Below are 21,868 nucleotides of genomic sequence, written 5' to 3' on the forward strand. Positions count from 1 at the left end.
CATAAATAGGTGAGGTAAGATAACTGAATACAAGAATAATGATGTGATCAAAGTACATAGACGGTTTTCTTGAGTTTCCTTGTTTCTTATCCTCGCTCCTCACTACTTTCTTAACTAGATGTCGGCGAAAATAGTGAAGTCTACTGGAGTCTAACTACTAGGTTAAGTTGAATTAATTACACCACAAAACGACGAGTTTCGCGGGAAACGGATCACAACTTTTGACCACTAGCCTAGCTATAAAGATCAACACGAATCCTAAAACTATTAGAAGATAATAGTTAAATCTAAACCGCCCATACGGTTTCCTTATCAAGTAAATTGTCCAGAGAAGCTCCATAAATTTATAAATTCCCGTAACTGTACATTAGGCTTACCAAGGCCTTTTCCCAAATTATCCAGAAATTAAAAAAGTGTATAAAAAGGGATTTTTGGTAAATATGATTTACATGGTTTAGTGCAGTGTACAAGAGCATTAACGCAATGCCCGCCGGCGGTTGAAACCGAAATGCCAAGGACAGTCCCTAATCAGGGTTCACACTGCACGCTTCTCAGCCACACACCGAGGCTGTTAACCTGTGCTCTTTACCCGCAGTGCACACACATCACCGTGACAGGACACCATTGCAACCTAGCCACTGCGATATAAACCCATTGCTGTCCAATCAACAGTCGCCTTTCACCTAGCGCTGACAACCGCCTCATTAACTTTTCATTTGACATTGGACTTCGATCGTAACACGGCTCATAGACTAGATAACACTGACAGTCCACTCAATTCTCTTGCCCCTGACCGTCTCACAACCTTTTCACCTGACATAGGACATCGATCGTAACACGGCTCATAGACTAGATAACACTGACAGTCCACTCAATTCTCTTGCCCCTGACCGTCTCACAACCTTTTCACCTGACATAGGACATCGATCGTAACACGGCTCATAGACTAGATAAACACTGACAGTCCACTCAATTCTCTTGCCCCTGACCGTCTCACAACCTTTTCACCTGACATAGGACATCGATCGTAACATGGCAGATATCATGTAGACTCATAGACTGTAGGCAGATACGATAACTGACAGTCCACTCAATTCTCTTGCCCCTGACCGTCTCACAACCTTTTCACCTGACATTGGACATCGATCGTAACACGGCTCATAGACTAGATAACACTGACAGTCCACTCAATTCTCTTGCCCCTGACCGTCTCACAACCTTTTCACCTGACATTGGACATCGATCGTAACACGGCTCATAGACTAGATAACACTGACAGTCCACTCAATTCCTCTTGCCCCTGACCGTCTCACAACCTTTTCACCTGACATAGGACATCGATCGTAACACGGCTCATAGACTAGATAAACACTGACAGTCCACTCAATTCTCTTGCCCCTGACCGTCTCACAACCTTTTCATTTTCATTTTACATAGATCGTAACATGGCGATCGCATGTAATATAGACTGTCAGATAGATAACAACTGACAGTCCACTCAATTCTCGCGCTTGACCGTCTCACAACCTTTTCATTTGACATTGGACGGCGATCGTAACACGACCCACGCACTCAATACCACTGATAAAGAATACTCAATTCTCGCGCACGTTACCGTTTTACGACCTTTTCATTTTACATTGGACTACTATCATAACGCGGCTGAAATGCGATAACAGGGACATAAAACTACTCAATTCTAGCGCAGACCGCCGTCGGTTCATATTATCTGACTAAGAAGTTTAATAATATGAAGTTAATGTAAAATGTATTTATCCCATCAAAGTAAAATGAGACGCTACGTTGATCGCCACTTTAGCATCACACAAACATTGACTCAGACGGCCATTAAGACGTGACGCAGATCATTTATTTTCTGTGTTCACATATGATGTTAATTTGACGAATATTTCCACATTAAGTGTATTTACGAAATTGTAGCTTTAGATGTTGTTAATCAAAACCATCCGTTCGATTGTTACGAATTTGCAACGGAAGGACAAAACCTGTAAATACACTGTCTACATCAATTCGTTAGTGAAGTAATATGTATTTCTATATTAATATTTCAGGGAACTAGAAGTTTTGACAGTATTAATGAGGCTATAAACTCATAATTGGACTAATCCGAGTTATTAAATTGACCAATATTGTCAATGTTAATGTAATAAACAATTAAATACGCGGAAAGAGGTCTGAACGCTCTGAAAATGAATTTGTGTTAATTATTGTACAGGCAATATACAAAGGTAAACTTTGTTGATATTTGTAATTTTGCTTCGCCGTTGTAAAAATCCTTGCTCCTACGCTGTAAAGACCTTAGCGCTTTTGCAATATTTATAAAAAAACAAAGTTAGTTCAAGATTTCTGAAGATTGTTGTTTTTTTTTGGGGGGGGGGGAGGGACTTTACATTTATAAGGTAAGATTGTATCGCATTGACATTTATTTTTATAAACCTTTATTTCCCCTAATTTAACAGTCGAATTAACACACAAGCATCAATGTATACACTAAACAATTATTAGGTCGCCAATTTGAGATGGCTTGTAAACACACGAGATGGAAAGAATTTAAACACACCTAACAAAACGGTAACCGTAATCACAAGTTTGCGCGTAGAGGTAAATCGGTAAAGCGACGCACAATGGGAAAATTACAGTTGGGCATCGGCAGTTAGTATATAGTAGGTGAGGCGAATCACAAAGGGGGGGGGGCTGTAAATTAATCACAAGGGTGCATAAATCAGCCTCCCTCGGCATCGAGACCGGTGGGCGGTTACCGCTCGCTAATAGTTGGGGCAGTGTTACAACAGTTGTACTGTAGACTACTAAGGGAGTAGAGGGCTCACTCTATTACGTTAGCGGACTCATGAATGCAACCACCCTCTCCACACCACTTAAGTGGTTAACACACGTGGTCTATCACTTGGCATTGTTACACTGCATTATTTTGACATTCGATGTAGCACGCGAACGAGCTGCTGTACACGATTTGTAATCTCATAAGGGTGATCCAATATAAATTTGTTGATTACACATCTACGAAAAGAATGGAACAATGAAAAAAAACCAATTCCGGATTTAAACACCTCTTTCGAGAAATTGAATCTTGTATAATATGGAAGCACAGATATTTTAATTTCAACGTCGAAATAATTATAATGTTACATTTGGGGGGCATTTTTTTAATCCTTAGCCATTTGCACACATATTACATGACTTCCTTAAATGTTTCTTTTTAAATACGAAACGTGTTTCAAATATTGCGTGGTATGTAAAAAGTAACGTTTTGTAAAAACAATAACACCCTATTACATAATATAATATTTTTGAAACACTCATTACTTTGTGTTAAAAAAATGAAATATTGCTCTCTGAAAGATTTAGAAAACAATTCTAACTAATATTTTCTTAGTGCTTGAGTTAATTAAAAAATTAACTAATCAGATATTGAAAATATGCTAGTTACTTCAAAATAATTCTTGAATAGGAAAAATGTCGCTTATCGCATTTAGGATAAGGAGAAAACAATAGCCATGTCCAATTAGCAACAATTAGTAAAGAACAATGTTTTAAGTAGAACCTGGACATTGGAATTTATTTCAAATAAGCTAAACATAAACAAACTGAAGCTATATACATCTGTTAAAATGCGAAATAAATTATACCATACAGCAAAAAAACTGGATCAGCTGATTATTATCACTACAACTTTTAACCTCTAAACTATTGTACTTCCAGTCTTGTCAGGGAACATATTGATATTTCCGAAGTATTTTTGTTAACAAACTACGAATTTATTGAATTAACCGTTCGGCCGTAATTTGGCGATACCAACAAATCACAGTCCGATTATTAGCACTTGCGATAGATAATTAATTCCGAAATACATCATATTAAATTAGAACACTTGAACATTGAATTGACCTCAATTAATCAGAAACGGAACCTCAACCCGTTATCTGATGTTTGCGCCACGGCTCTTATCTTATCTCTCCGGCGCGGCGCAGGTTATGTTTTCAATACGGTTTATTTGTTTTGTATGAACTAAAACAAACGTAATCATTAACAACGTAAACTATTTCTTAAATATCCTGTACGAATAAACATCAGATATGACAGATAACGTGGACGTCACTGAATCTGGAACGGCCATGTAAAGAGAACGCTCGAACGCACATGATCTATCTGGTGCGGACCAAGTCATTTGCAAATTCCTTGTAAAACATATTTTCATATGTTTGTAATGTTCTTACTATAGTGTTCGTTGAAAAACCACACAATAACAATGGTTGGATTCTTCAACAAAAGACTTGTAAATTGTGAGCTTTTCAGTAAATGTAATGAAACAAAATTAGGATTCTGATGTTGACCTCTTGGCGGGGAGGAGTTTCGTTTCAAGAGGTGTCAATATAAAACGTAAATATGACAAGATACGTTTTTTAACTATCAGAACTAAAGATCTGGCTATGGGAAAACTGGAATACGGGAAAATGACACAGACTACACTCGTAAGAGTATGTTGTTTTTTTCAGCCCAGACTATTTTATTTAAATACTGCTATTTACTATCAACCAGCAAGTATGGGCCTCAAGAAACCCTTTGAAAATAATACACTGTTTAAATATGCTCAAAACCAGCCATATTTGTGGCACAATCAGCTTTGGAACAAAAATAATAAGACCAGAGTAAATTAAAATGACCATCTCTGTACACTTTCTAACACATTTTCTTGGTCATGGGAAGAAGGCAAACTGAACATTGGCGTTGGAAATATAATTAAATCGAACCAGAAATGCTCATTCAGGTGGCCAAACCTACGAAATTGTACGCGAAACCGCGGGTAACTACTAGTTTATATATAACCACCGGATCAATATATCTTAACCCCCTCCTCCCCGTAAACGTATTATAATTTGATTTGATTGATCAAATGTAATAGTTTCATTCGAAACCAACAGCTGGCACGAGGACGTTAGGGATAGAGAGCACAAGGTTATTCGCAAACGGATCCGCATAACAGATTGATGATAAACGAATCTTATCTGATACGACACAACTTCATGCAGGATATGATGACGACAGTCGCGATAACAGTAATGGTAAAAACAGATTCTATGCCATTAATGTCAGGGTAAGAATTACATAGTAGCTTGGAATTTACTTAAATTTGTGTTCCAAATATTTCCGTATTCCTTACATAACAATTGTTGGCTTTAACAATATAAATTTATTTGAAAAAAAAAAATCAAATAGAACAGAATAAAATCGGAGACGTGCTTTTTGATAAGCCGTACCAAATAATTTGTGCCGTAATAGGAAACCTACAAAACACGGCAGGCACCTATTTTATTTCTTTAATTTTACTCTTACCGTAAAGCCTGAGGTGGGCAGGACAACTTCTATTTGGGTCTCTCAGTTTAATCTTTAAACTTTAAAATGAAAGAGCCATCAAAAGCGTTGTGTAGCTGCCTAGTTAAGGATTATTTACTTTACTCAGTCATAAGTATGATGTTTAATTGAGTTGTTCTGTAAACAAACAAAATAACCGAGAAATGCTCGCAATAAAAAGGCATTTTTATTTACGTTACTCCAAGGTGTCTTAATAGTTTGAGGTAATTTCCTCCTCGATATCCATCACAGCTTCAGATTTGATTTTACTTGATCATATAATATCATCAACAATTCTTATCTGATTTAATCTCTCATCAGCACTACGCCTCTTTCACACTCCCAAGGCTTGTTAAAGAGACACATTGAATCACTCGTCTAATGTATCGATTTTCGAATGGCCTGACCGTGTTTTTCGATTGATTTGACCGACTTAAGCCCAATCGAAGCAGAAAGCTTCGTTCAATACACCTAATACTAAACAACCTCTTCGCATATTATCGTGTTTCCTATTGATAACACCCCCCCCCCCCACCCACATCAACCTACTTGAGACTGTACCTACTGAAAGTGATTGAAGGAAAGAGTTCTCGCCGACACAATGTTAACTATAGTGCATTAGGAGTTTATCACAAGATCCCCTGAAGGGATCAATCGTTTATAGGACACCAACTGATACATATTACAGCTGTTGAATAGAAACAAGTATGCAACTATCTAGAGGTCGACATGAACTCGCTTACGATACGGCGGAGGATCTCCTCCAAGCAATGTGCCTCCATCTCACTACGGCCATTTTGGTAAGAAACAGTCCCCCAACTCTTACGGATAACTGCATTTCTGCGCACTAAAACTTTCAACAATTTGTAGGGCGTCGTCTCTGATTCTACGTCGTGTACGCGAACGAGTGGTTGCAGAAGACTCGAAAGTTGATGTCAACCAGTGATACGAGAAGTACCCAACTCAATCTCTCCACTTGGTCCACAGACGTGGTATCGAGTACAATTCTCTACTACCGTACCTTCCCTTTTCTCGGACATCTAGACATGAACAAGAACATCACCGCGAATGCAATGAGCTACGATTTAATACCGTAGTTCACCACTCGTGTCGATTTCAATTACCCAAGCTTTCAACATACAGCCCGTTTAAGCTGGTAAGATAAAATCAACTTCAGCCTAGTCGAAACTGACGATTTACTTACACAGAACGGCTTTGCGGGTCCGCATGTTATCAGCATGGCTGGTAAGAGCACATACACATCACATCACGTTACATCACACGACACACGGCACTGTAGCACTGTGACACTGTAGCACTGTGGCACCAGCACTGTAACAAGTGTAGGACACGACAACGGGACCCGGACTCGGCGTTGGTCCGATGGAACTGATGACGAATCCTCGTTATCTATAGCAATGGCCGCTTATCACACGTGCCCGACGACGCGCGCACTCGCGCCGCCACACGCACTACTCCAGGTCTGGCCCTACGCGTCCGTACGCGCCGTATGTTCTAGTGATCACCGTTTTACAACGTCACCGATTTAATTAACTGAACCGTTATCTCTTCTCCCATTACTTGGCGTCTTTAACAAATGTAGATTACAATGGATCAAGTTACGCTGAGATTAGGGGAACGTATGTTTTTGAATTCATCGTTCTATTATGTAATGACCACTTCAGATGGAGCGGCTTATCATTTATCATTAGTATTGGACCTGTGATAGCGGAACACACACAGTTCCACTTAAAAACTTGCTACAGCTGACATAATTGGATGCTACAGAATTGGATACTCTTAATTTTCTAAGTCTTAATTCAAACCAGCCATAACATGTAAGGAATTTAAAGGATGCACTTAATTAACTTTTACTAGTAAAGGTAAATTATAAAAATAGTGATATTTAGCAAACAAATATTAGTCTATATTATATAATATCTACAGTGTCCCAGAACTCTCTAACAATAATTTAATGCATTATTTCTGCACCAAATACAAAACAAAATACCACATCCATACTTGCTAAAACTCAATAATTACCCGAATAGCCACCATTCTGTGTTTTTCATTTAACTGTTTTTTATTTGAGAAGCTTGTTGTAATAAGTTCAAGTTTGGTATATAGCTTTATAATATAAAAGCCTAATTACAGAATAAATTTCAATTTTTAGAAGCCTTATTTCCAAAATGGAGGCTTCCTTAAAATGTTTGAGCGTCAATATTTTTAAACGGCAAATGATAAAAAGTCACATTCAATTAAGAAAATCGGATGATAATTAAGGGGGCTAATGCACTTTAAAAATGCCGAGTACTAAACAGTATCCACTGTCATTTTTTGACAGCACTCTTTGAGCCACAACAATCAACTGTTTTAATTTTAGTATAATAATACGCTGATTATAACATTACATTGTTGAACTGTGATCACAATATCCTTACCTACTGCAGCATTTGGGTTTCTTTTGATGAAAACATAGAATTTTTATAATGCATTCTAAAATTAAAAATTTCAACACATCAGTCAGCCTCAGATAACAAACAATACGTTTCGTACAGTCACAATAATTCTCTTCCAGACCGTGCCATCAATTATTTAGCATTTCACAATACATTTAGCGTTATTTTATCAAGTTTGGTCGATGATTATCTATCTTATAGACATAAATTATCAACTGCAATGGTTTAGTGTGTAAATGCTCCTGTATGGTAGGGACGGATTCTTCTCAACACCGTTGCGTCGAAGGGGAGAGAGACCGGCCCCTCCCTGTTTATTCTTACCTCTTCCCCTCTCGGAAAGGGTCGAGATTGTTGCTTCCGGATTCTGATCCGATTACCGACCCATTTTCACCGTTTTGTGCAATCGACCTGCTGCAAACTGCTTTGTACAAGTAATAGTTCCCACAATTGATATTCTTTCGATTCCACCCACGCATTTAATGCCCTGTAACTAAGTGTGTTACGAATTATATAATGTTTATGCCGTTGGATGTATGCAGGCGTAATAATTAATTATATAAAAATCAATGATTTTGTTGTGGATGATTTTATTGATATGTTTACCAAACGTAAGAAATACATTACTAAACCATTCAACTACCACGTAAGCTGATAAAAAGTGGTGCAATTAATGGAGACGATATGAAGCTCTTGGCCGCTTCGAATGTAATCAGTTCATTATCTCCAATAACATTAGTTTGGTAAATGCTACCTACGCTCCCAGCAACAAACCTAACCTAAAAGCTCAAAAAGAGTGGTACAATTAATAGAGACAGTATGAAGCTCTTTGAATCACGTAGTCTAATATTCATTATCTCCAATAACGATTTGGTAAATGCTACGCTCCCAGCAACAAACCTAACCTAAAAGCTCAAAAAGAGTGGTACAATTAATAGAGACAGATAAAGCTCTTTGAATCACGTAGTCTAATTCATTATCTCCAATAACGATTTGGTAAATGATACGCTCAGCTCAAAAAGAGTGGTTGCAATTAATAGAGACAGTATGAAGCTCTTTCAATCACGTAGACTAATTCATTACCTCCGATAACATTAGCTTGGTAAATGCTGCTCTGCCAGCAACAAACCTAACCTCAAAAACGGATGCAGAAAGGGGCGGCGCGGCTACGCGTGACGGGCGCGCGTATATCTGAAGTAATTGGTCAGGCAGTGAGGCTACCGGCTGTGAATGGCGATGCGACGTTGCCGCTTGGTGCAAGGACAGCTGCTGCCGCTGCCACCGCCACAACGAGTTTCTAACGAGCGTCTCGGTCCTCGCGACCCGGCCCGGCACCACACTATATCGCTCACTCGAGCCCACCTATTAATTAATAGCCCTGTCTACATACGTCGTGTCCGAGTCGCTTAGCGCTCGCTTTCCCCCGCCTCGTCACAACGCTGTCCTACAGTGAGGGCATCCCACTTCATACTGGCTCCGTCAATGTCAACCCGCAATACACTTGTCATTGGAGAAACATTTAAAATACAACGTCAATTATTTCATAAGACATCCAATTATACTATAACATATTACAAAGATACTCCTTTCACATTCTTATAGTCTTTTTATTCCTATTAAGTCATGGAAAACCAAGCCATTTATAGATGCATGATCAATATAGAATGAGTGAGGGTGCCCTGTGTAGTATTGTTAATATCCAATACTAATACTACCTTCCGATCAAAAAGGATTGATACACGACAAACACATATACACTGAGAGTTACAATAAAAACTGAGCTTGTTAGAGTTACATTAAAACTGAGCTTGTTTACTTCTATGTTTGCACATATCAAGCAAATAATTACCTAATAATAACCCAGTTTTTATTTATATGCCGATGATGGTACCCAGTTTTTGGCATTTCCCAAATCAATTCGAACTTTAAAAATTAATAACTCTGTGATTTGTGATCCGATTAAGGCCAAATATTTATACAATATATTTACAAGTGTGTTTTTGGGGTACAGTATCTAATTTTAGAATTATATAAAAAATTGTCATGAAATCATCATTTTATAAAGTAGGCCTAAGCAACTCCATAACATGTGTTATTACATCATATGATTTTACTCAATTTGTTTATTCAACAGTTTTTCGTTGCCCTTATGGTTTCTTAAAAAATTAAAATTTTATTTTTACAGGTTTAAAATTTTGACCTTTTGACCCCAAAATCAATACAGTAAGTTGAGTTCTTTGAACCTAGTTTCAAGTCTTAAAGATGTTTCTTCCAAGAGTTATTAAATGGAAGGACAGTCACACAATAAGATTGTAGAATTCTCTGTTGGGCCCATACATAAATAAGGTGGAGAGAATAATTAAGCATTAGAAAAAACGGTGCTTCTTTCACTAAAGAAACAATGTTCATGTATGCACATTTTTTTCAGAAATTAGGAAAATATTTTATGGAAAATTCAAAGCAATTGTAACCTTTCTAAACAAATATAAAATATTGGTAACAAAGGCTAATAACTCTAGTTAGACATTGTTTTTGTGCAACCGTAACTGACCACATGACCCACTATGACTAAAAAAAACGTCGCTCAGTTCCACTTTTAGAGAAACCTTTTATACTGTGATTTATGACTCCACCCAAGAACCTTAAACAGTTATTTACAGAATAATGAGCATAATAAAGTAATATCAGGAAACCACTTTTCTTACTAAACATACACCATCCTTACTTAAGTCTTCCAGTTATTAGTTAATTTACTATTTACTTTGTACATAATGTATTCATGCTGTAATATACTTTATACTAGTGCGTTTTGTGACTGGATGGTTGCAGACTTGTTCAAGGTTAGGCCATTGCACCTCTCGACAACAATGGGTCACATTATTATTGCTGCTGTCTGACACTGTAACTAAGTTTCTCTTTACATACACTCTCTGTTCTTCATTTGAAAGCACCCGTTAGATCTGAGTTGGATTTCAATTAAATATTGCTACAGCAGTAAAAATAGTCAGTTTGTACACTATGATCACCCCGAATCATTGAGCAGTTAATACAAACATTAGATTAAGCATTGATATTGAATAGACAAATCACTTTGTATTATATTAAGCATTACAAATCACCGTTTTTGATTGGAACTTCTTCATTTTTTTAAATGAATTTATTTCAGAAGTTCACAATTCTTACACATATTACATCAGCTTCTCTTGCAGAAATTCTGGCATTGCAGTACAAAGACTACTACATATATTTCTGCGCACAGTTTTAACCCCATAAAAGGCAAGTTACAATGGTGATCCAGTGTGTAGTTGCAATGGATTTTATTAAAATAAGCTTCCAATAATTTGCTTTTCAGATCGCTCCAGCTTTTTTTGTAACTCAGCATGCACGAAAATAAATTCAAATTTTACCACTATATATGATGTATGCTTCACATTATCTGAATATACAGTTTTTGACAGCCCCAATTAATTTCACTGCACCTTAATAGAATATCCATAGTTTATCCATCTTTTCTGAAAATACAGACCCACCATTGTCTAAAAGCAATTTCACTAATAATTATTGACTCTGAATTGTTTCTTTGAGCAGCAGTTTTTTGAGTCTTCATACACAGCATTACGCTCAAGCGTATGTTTTCATTTTATATAATCAAATTATCATTTTATGTGAGATAATAAGAATTTCAATTATTAAAAATGTCAATCCTTAGAAATAAACAAAAAAAAATAAAAAAAAACAAAATTACAAACAAAATTGTTTATGTTTCTGATTCAAATTAAAATTTGGTAATAACAATTCCATTCTAAGGAAAAGATACTCTTAATTCAATACTGAAAAACATCCAAAAAATTGAGAGGTTTATAAAATGCTTTGTACAGTGATTAAAAATAAAATATATTCATTATAAAAAATAAAAAAAACTTCAATGGCCAAGTATTCAGTAAAATGTATCAATTATTGTAATTTTTCAAAACTTAATTTTATTACAATTTCTGAAAAAATGTCTTATTTTACTAAAAACAATTGATCTACTTTTAAATTGCAATCCATTGTAAATTAATTCACTCAAGAGTATCCACCATTAACATGCAAGCAAAGAAACATAAAATTACACAAACTGTTACAGGACAGTATCTGAATGAGGCGTCTAGCAACAAAATGTGTACTGCTGATAAAGTACATAAAAGATAATGTTAACAACTTAGTTTGCCTATTAGGAACGTAAAACAAATATTTAAAATTTGTTTTCTAGTTAAATATTACCATAAATTGAATATTCCTCTTTTCATATGTATTAATATCGATATTATAAATATTTTAATGACATATTAATTCAACATGTTAGATACGCAGACAACCCTTATACCAGTTGCTGTCATCAACAATGTGACATAAACGTGCAATATCAGGTCTCTTCTAGGTCTCTTAGGCTATATGAATAGGGCCTATATAAACAATACATTTCTGCAGCATCCACATTTTCGGTTAACTAAAATAGAGAGTAGCCTTTCTAACACGTTCATGCCTGATGATGCCACGGTGGTGTTATGCTCATGATACACTGTGTACATTTAAGACACCGCCTGTACCAAGGATGCGGTATTAGCATTTAACACCAAATATTCACTATATAAAAATTAATATTTGATTCATATTATATTACTTTAACTTGTCATGAAATATGTGATTTAAACTTTTAAGAATTCCAACTACCTATAGTGTTCAATACTAGTTCTTAAATGATTGTAGATTTTGTTTTTTCTTTCTGCACTTAAGTTATACATTAGCCGCGTTAATCCACTGTCTCTATTCTGGTCGGTTTCGAATGTTTCATTAATTATTAAGTGAGATACGTTGAGTCGGCATTTGTAACGTGTATTTTACTGTATTAACATTAGCAATCTTGGTCAAGTGACAATATTATTATGTTTCCTATAAATATGAACCCTTCAATGATAAGAGAACCTGAACTGTGTTATGATCTTTAGAAGTCGATTTTTGACTATACTTTATACCCTGTCAAATAAACCAACAGCTGATCATGGTGCACTCATGATGAAACCATTGTGGATGACCTTGACATTGAGTTGCCAGACAAGCTGTGGTGTAAACCAACACCAGTGACGTGTGGCAGAGAATCAAGAGTATTTATTATCCATTAAAAAATCGTATTGATAGAAGATACTTATCAAATTATTCTATCAGAAGATACTTATCAATTATTCTATACACATTTAGTGTGGTAATTCTAAGCAATATATGGGTCAACCTCGATTTTTCTCATATTACAATATATTGTTCCAATAGTCAATTAGAGAAGGAAATGACTAGAATTTCTTGCCGGAAAGCAGTTATAGGGAGCAGGCAACTGCCAGACGGTCATATATTGCTTAGAGTTACCTATTAGTGATCAGGGGCACTGACGTGATCTGGGCTTCAAATTTGGAACTACTCGAGTTAATTTTTTTTCTAAAAGAGCAAGCAGCGCGAAGCGCTGCGCAGCGGGCAGGCATCGTGCGTGATCCTTTTTTTATTAAAAATTTTTGATAAATTGTTATTACATATTACAATATAATGTAGGTAATGTATGTAAAACAATTTTAAACACATAATTACATTCTAGAAAGCAAAGTAAACCAATATAATCCGCCCAATACAAAATCTCCGTAAAAATCTGGTAAAGTAATCTGTGTCATTCCTTTGGCCTGAATCAATTCAGTATAGACGAAGATCACGCACGATGCTTGCCCGCTGCGCAGCGCTTCGCGCTGCTTGCTCTTTTAGAAAAAAAATTAACTCGAGTAGTTCCAAATTTGAAGCCCAGATCACGTCAGTGCCCCTGATCACTAATAGGTAATTCTCGCAGTTGCCTGCTCCCTATAACTGCTTTCCAGCAAGAAATTCTAGTCATTTCCTTTTCTAATTGACTATTGGAACATTATAATGTAATATGAGTTGCCTGCTCCCTATAACTGCTTTCCGGCAAGAAATTCTAGTCATTTCCTTTTCTAATTGACTATTGGAACATTATAATGTAATATGAGTTGCCTGCTCCCTATAACTGCTTTCCGGCAAGAAATTCTAGTCATTTCCTTTTCTAATTGACTATTGGAACATTATATTGTAATATGAGAAAAATCGAGGTTGACCCATATATTGCTTAGAATTACCTTTAGTGTTACTGTAATTTACGCGTTTCTGTTATTTATTTCATAACTCTTTATTATTGATTAGTTTAAATTAAGGAATTGTTATATTGTGACATCCAAAAATAGCCTTTGTCTTTTACATTTAATCCTACTAAGTTAACAGTTCTAATCTACATATTACAAACTTAGCAGATGCAGATGTAGAAAATTTCATCGCATATTGCTAAAACAACTGTACTTTGTATCCAATAGACCTGTTTCCACTCTCTGTAGCCAGGAAACTTACAAGAAGCCAAAGATGTACAGTTTACCTTTTAACATTCTTCATAATTACATGCATTTAGTTACTGTAGTATTTTGAGACTTTGGCTTTGCTACTGTGGTAAGAACAGTTATGTTATGATTAAATCAAAACATGCACCTCCACAAAACTAAAAACAACTACAACTACAAAAAAAACAAAGATTTCTTCATTTACCTTGGCAGATCCATGACTTTTGTCCAAAGATCTCTTCTTTCTTGTAGATTTTGGTGTCTTGACTTGCTTATCTACTTTTTCGGCTTTTTCAGTCTTTTCTGACTTGCCTGGTTTATCACTTGTGCTGTCCGGTTTAGTTGGCTCGTCAGACGAATCGGTTTTTACCTTTTCTTTTTTTGGTTTTAGTTTATCGACATTCTTGTCTTCCACAGCCTTATATAATTTCCCGTCAAGAACAATTAATCCTTTATCAACGGCACGTTTGGCAGATTGTCTTATCACAGTGGACAGATCTACATCAGGTTCAGACAGTTCCACAGAATGTGACTGTTGAATGTATTTTTCTATACTTTTTAAAGTAGACCCATCCTTTTCACGTAGTTCACGCGTTGCTCTACAAATTACTTTGGTCAGATCAGACTCTTTGGTTAGTTTCAACTGCCGTGAATTTTGCACTCCACCAGGATCTTTGTAAGTGTTCTGACCTTTATTAAAGACTTTAAGAACTGTACCAGCAGACACTAGTTGTTCTAAGTAATCCTTTATTACCTCCTCACTATGCGGATGGTGTTGACGCACCGCGTGGCAGATTCTTTCAGAGGATGGCCTTTGTTTTTGGGCACGGATTTTTCGGATAGCATCCAAAATCCATTTTTCCCAATCAGATATACTGAAAGTCACCTGTTCTCTCATTGTAATTGGTTTAACCTACATTAAAACAAAACTAGCTCTACCCGGGAGCGAGGGAAGTTGAATTACGCGTAAAGAGAGTTGGCAGCATTGCTACCATTAACCACTACACTTTACACTTGTCACATGATGCACGCACAAACTTCACCACAATATTGCCAGCCATCAGTTGGAAGTGGGTGTAAATCCAAACACTAGCACCTGAAAAAAATACAATTTTATTAGTGTCTTTTTTTGAAGACTTACAAACTCTAAATCTGTACACTTTGCCCTTAGAGTTCGACAAGCATCTATGTGTGGCCATAACAAACTTCTGACATAGCTAACAGGAAAATGTCATGTGAACGCATCTGATTACACGTAATGGCCAATAATTGTGTTTTCATTCTCTACTCTCTGATTCGTAACCGCATATATCACTGAGACTCAGATTTTAAAAATAGCAATATTTTAACTCCAACCCAGTGAATTACTAACATTTAAATGCAATTAATTGTAAAATACTTGAACAGGTTTTAAGTTTTTTTTTATTGGTTTCTTTCTAGTTAAAGGCCAAGTGACATGACCTAACACTCTAAAAAAATAAATAATTTAAGCCATCTCTAACAAATGTAAACAAGTTTTTATACATAGCCTGATATAAGATTACATAACATATATTTAAGAGTGACTTCAACTAAATAAAAAATTACAGTTAACTTAGAAAACTAAACAAAATAGTCAATTTTTATCCTTTTATTATTTAAATCATATTTTCCCATTTTATTTAAATTGGACACTTTGGTATTATCTGGAGGTCACTATTTTTGAAGTTTTTCTTACCAGGGACCTAAAAAAACTACTATTATTAGAAAGAACAGACTTGATTTGACTTACTGTGAAAATTACGTATGTCATTATGACAATTGGTTTTTGTTTTCTGCCTCCCAAAAGGAAGCGTATCGGCAAGGTCACCATTTCCCTATCTACTATTCGTTATTAGGCTACATAAGTAGATTTATCATAAATATGTTATAGTAGTACCAAAGACAAATATAACCTTTATCTGAGCTTCAATTTAGGTAAAATATGGAAGGATATTTTCTTTTTTTTTTTGCCAGATCGTCCAACGTGAACTGGCGTCGGAAAAGGTTGACGATCTGAGATCGAGAAAGTACCCCTGGCCATCAGTGCAGGCTTTGGTTACGCCAGGCGCTACCCAGTACTTTTTTTGGGAAAATAAGAAAAATAACCCTCAAGACATTACTTAAATTGAAGCTCATATCACTTGACCGCTTGTTAACTTTTTATATTTATAATATGTAGGCTACATATTTATTTACATACTTATATTGTAGTCTAATAACAAATAATAGAGATAGTTAAGTGATGTTAGTTGTGGTTTTGAGGTTATATTGTATGGTACATCTTCACCTATATTTTTGATGTATTTTTACTGACTTAACGATTAAAAAAATGTCATTCATTATTAGTAAATGAAATATGATAAGGTAAGTTAGGCTAATAAACATTAACGTCAAAAAAATAGAATTGTTACGTAGTTACCATATCTACATAAATTTAAGAAAGGCCATGGAAATCTTAACAAGATAGCAGAAATTTTAACAAGATACTCCTTGGCCCCGAGATACATATGTAGCCTATATATATATATATATTGCACTGTAAAAAAAACACGAGGGCTGCAGTATAGTAACTAGCTACGATAATCTAATCAAATTATCAATAAAAATTACTGAAAACAAAAACATTCTTACTAAAGTTAACCTATTTACCATGAATTATTACCAACTATTTTTAATGTGTTAAAAACAATATCGTTTTTTAAATTAATTCAGATTTTTAAGTTTTTAATTAATCATTAATTTTCTATATAAAAACATATCTGAACTAAATTTATTATTCATAGTTTGAAATACCTAAGTGCGATAGATATAAAGTAATTCGGTTTGACATTTTGTTTTTAAATTTGTTGGCAGTTTACATAATCAGAAATATAGATGATTTGATTGTCATGGTGGCCATTTACTATACTGCAGTCATCATGATAAGTGTAATTAAAATAAATCACTTCAATTAATAACCAAAGTACATATAAACATTATACAATAGAGTGTATAAGACACATTGTTGCTTAATAACACTAATTGTTTTAACAGGGATAAAATATACTCATCACTCATATTTATCCAGGTTAGTATATAAAAAAACAACTCATCACTTTATATAAAAAGTATTTTTTTATAATAGGGCCTATTGGGAAATTTAGAAATAACACAACACATCACAAATTGATTAGAGTAGCAACGTGTTTTCGTTAAAACACACATATACAGATAAGTTAGGTAAAAACAAAACTAATTACTCTGTTATGTTTGATATTTAAAGTGGTTACTGCTCATTCAAAATAACATGGAACCAGAAAACCAATCACTAATTTATTTTAAATGCTTGAACATTTTGAGAAATTTTCTCAGCACATTTAATGACGTTTGTTTCACTTTTGAACCTTGTCTTATAGAATTTAATAAGCAGCCTACACTCGTCATTCGGTCGTTTTTATCGAATAGTTTGATGCTTTTTATTCGAAGGAATAATTCTATATTACAATTTATTTAACTTAGCAAATAGTTTCAACTTACTAGTTATAGTAATTATAATGTAAACAATAAACAGCAAGAAGTAACTAATATTTTGAGTCTCTGAATGGCAATGAATATCAGAAATATACGCGAGTTATTTCTCACACGTGACGAGATTTATGTAAGTGGCTTCAACATGTGGTTTTGGCTCCTGGTAACCCATTTCACAAAAGCAGTTACTCAATGGTATCAATCTGGGCAATAAATATTATACAAATTATATTAGGCTATATATTATTATAAATATTGTGAGGTTTCTTCGATATGTTAGTGTTAAATTTATGCTTTTGCACGGATTTTATGCTAAATTGTGATGTACGAGAATCTTCTTGTTACAGTAATTTATTATAACTCTTATTGTGTAAAATTTTTACATATCAAAGTTGGATAATATATTGAATTATTCGATAAAAACAACCGAAGAATGTAGGCCACTTATTACTCTTCCCAAATTTATTTGTGACTGAGTACGAAATTGGCATCCATGTGCAGCAATGTTTGTAATTTACTCCAATATAAAATTTTAACAAAACAAAAATTTGTATTTCATGCCAATACGGTGCCATATAGGCTACTTGTCTTACATGCAACAATAAAAGGGTAAAACTCACACAAAAAAAAACATTGATCAGGCCTAATTATAACTGGTTAAAAAACTGGACTCTCATTTCCTTAGGTTATCTTAGTCTGTACATATATGATTAATAATTTTGTTTTATATAAGTACACTTTCAAAAGTTGCAGTATAATAAGCAGCCACCATAAAATAAGATTCAATAAGATCATAGATCATCTAAACTACCAAACAATAAATAATAAAAAATATCCTTGTATAGTTATGTAATTACATTTTGTTATTTAAGAAACTATCACTGAGGCCTGGTTATGAATTTAAAATATCTATGTTAATTTGTTTAACGTGACAATAACAAATAAAGCAGAGTTTATATTCTAAATAAAGGTCACAATGAATAAGTGCCTAACCAATGAATACATTTTTTTAGATTGTTTTGGTGGTCATTTAATATGGGCACTGCAGCCTTAGGTCTACCTAATAATTATACCTATCCTAAATGGTGGCAACATAACCTTTAGGTTATAACTGAAAACTTAAAAGGGGTCTTCTCTACTATTAGAATGAATTACATTATGGTAGGCTAGTTATTCAAAAACTATTTATTTTCCCATCTAAAACTAGAAATATTGTTTCACTAAAATATATGCTGTTTTCATTGTAACCAAAGAAGTTAACATTGATCCTTTAACTTACTTACTAACTTGGTGCTTTATGATAGATCTACTAACCTTGTCAACATGAACATGGTTATTAGAAATTATACTCAAAAATAACATGATAATAAAATTTACAGGTACAAAACTGTGTCATTAATATTTTCCTTGATTAATATAACATACTGGTTAATTGTGACTCACGTATTTTACCCGCCAATCTTCCCGCGACACTGGTCAATAGCCAGGAACGATACCAGTCGGCATTCCTCTCCCCACCATTTGATATAGTTTATTAGAAACAGATGGTGTACGATTGAGTTTTATATAAAAAATAAATTAAAAATACAATTAAATTTCCTATTCGACTAAAGCATTGTCTTCAAAATGCCTAGAAACTACGATTATTGGTTTTATTTAATAACATATATGTACGTTAGTGATGTTAATTCACTGGAAAGCTGAGCATATTAGTCGCCATTTTAGTTAATAATTCACTAAAAGAGGATAAAACTGATGATATAATTACGAGGAACTTGAAACTAATACCGTTTATTAAGTAGTTAAACGACATGATCATTAATTAAAAGTAATCTATCCGTCGTGAAAACAAAGACAATTAGGTGAAAAGGTATCCACCATCTTAATTCTCTGCGCAACGGAATACAGCGATTTGTTCTAAGAAAACTAAAACATTTTCCCGCTACTTACTTGATTAATAGATTGTAGAAAAAATATCATTCTTCTACCATGAAGTTCCTAAACACATTTCAATTTTAACTTTTTGGAACGGTACACATCACACTAATCAATTTTGATATATTGATGAACACAACTTCACTAAACAACACCACTTTGTTTCAAAACATTCTACTGACAAGATGGCGACCAATAGCGCCAGACTACCGCGCATCCTACGGCAGTGTACCAATAGGAGAATGTGAAATTCAATCACATCAAACACTCCCGAGTCCCGGAGTCCGTCATCTACCGAGAATTAGATCAGTCAACATTTACCAAAATGATATTTTTTATTTTCTATATTAATGGCTTAGCATAATTTTATTTATCGTTTATTAAACTGAACTCTGCTGACGGATACATGTAAGTTGTGGTTTTTCTGGATTAAAAGAATTACGTTTTATCATAGTAAAAATAATTGTGAATAAATAAACAAAAATTTACCTCAACAAAATTAATTTTTCTTATTATATTCATTTGCTTATTTGTCCTATATTATCATAGGCTATTACTATTTTTTTATATGTAAATGTATTTATAGATTCTAAACGTATTTAATAAAGAAAAATTATCACATTCTTGTTTAAATAATTTTTAAGCTGTCGCTAAAAATAATAATAATAATAACTGATATTGATTTAGGATAAGTAAAACGTAATAGTAAAGATCATTAAACAATTTATTTATAAAAAAATCAGTTATAAAATAAATTCTATTTATTTAGCTGTATACATAAAATAAACTAGTGCGTAATTTTGAAATATATGGAAATAGTTTTATAGTTTGGCTGTATCCTATAGAATCTGCGATATAAAACTTTATTTATTAAAAATAAATACAAATAGCTACTAGATATTATTTTTCAAACAGTTCTAATCAAAAGTAATAATTTATCCAATTAGTTCAAGGGGCTAGGATTATGAGTGAGTTTGGGGTATTGAGGGTACAGCTGAATTAACAACGCATATGGAATATGTGTATATCGATGGATCTGTCTTGAATAAAATTGAAATGAGCTCTTGTATTACGTTATTTATTACACAGATAATAAATATTGCTAATATACTTTTAAGTAACTGCCTTTAAATAATAAAAATGTTGATTGTCTCCCTATATTGATTAACTAAAGTTACCTATATCTTGGTTAAACAATAAATAAAACCTTGGTGAAATCTATAACTTGTTCAAGGCATAGTTTGGAACTCGTAATGTTCCAAAAATGAAATCTTTATATCAAGCAATTAAGCTACATAATGAGTAAAAAGTTAAATTTTTACATGTGAAAATTTTCAGCTGCATCATTACTGCTTTATTGGATACTAAGTAGCCAAACTTTGAAGCTGTTTGTAGTTTACCTATAATAAAGCTTATAAAGAAATTAAAGCTGTTAAATTTTATAATTTCTGTAAAATATTATGATATTTTGGTTAGCTAAAACTAAAATACTAACAATATAATTAAACAAGTAACAGAATTGGATCACATTGATATTTTAACTTGTGGGCATAAGCCAGCATTGAGTATTTGCCTTGATTACATGAATATATCAGACTATATTCGTATATAATTGATTTAATAGTTTTGATAATATGTTATTTAAACAATACAGTAAACATTAATTAATTCTCTCACCTGTAACTTAATATTTGATTATGTTAATACAATGTATCTGACCCCAAAGTTTATTAAAATCCATCTTTAGGTACGGTGCTTTATTTAGCAGTTTTATTTTATTACAATTTAATAAACTTTTTACTAGTCATGGAAAAACATCTTAAACCTAATAAATTTTATGTTGAGCCTGAACATGAATCTGCAGAAGAACAATGGCTGCATTGACATCAAACACTTTATAACTTCTTGGAGGAATTTGATGCTTATGCAACAAATGAGAAGGTAAAACTATATTTACTTGTTAATCATGTCAGTTCATCTGTTTACAAATACATTTCTGGGACTTTAACATTCCATAAAGCCATTTAAACATTAAAAAAACTTTATTTCCGTCCTAAAAATGAAATATATTTCAGACATCTTCTAGCTACTCATTGTCAGAAATCAGGAGAATCAATAGATCAGTAATTACAAACT

General features: G+C 33.9%; 1 protein-coding gene across 4 annotated transcripts in view; it reads right to left on the bottom strand.

The window, feature by feature from the left end:
- Positions 1-19,928, bottom strand: part of LOC124363065 (histone acetyltransferase KAT6A) — an 84,955-nt gene extending 65,027 nt beyond the window's left edge. For 2 of the 4 annotated variants that reach the window (XM_046818149.1, XM_046818146.1), the window contains exons 1-2: positions 19,748-19,928; positions 14,475-15,365 (exon numbers count right to left, since the gene is read on the bottom strand). In XM_046818149.1, coding sequence (XP_046674105.1) covers positions 14,475-15,167 — 693 coding nt within the window. In that variant the 5' untranslated portion in view covers positions 15,168-15,365; positions 19,748-19,928. Of the gene's footprint in view, positions 1-6,595; positions 7,266-14,474; positions 15,366-19,111; positions 19,278-19,747 lie in introns of those variants that run through there. The other 2 variants (XM_046818147.1, XM_046818148.1) reach the window with 2 other exon arrangements.
- Positions 19,929-21,868: the final 1,940 nt, after the last annotated feature.

The sequence above is a fragment of the Homalodisca vitripennis genome, chromosome 5 (assembly GCF_021130785.1).
Source record: "Homalodisca vitripennis isolate AUS2020 chromosome 5, UT_GWSS_2.1, whole genome shotgun sequence".
Classification (NCBI taxonomy): Eukaryota; Metazoa; Arthropoda; class Insecta; order Hemiptera; family Cicadellidae; genus Homalodisca; species Homalodisca vitripennis.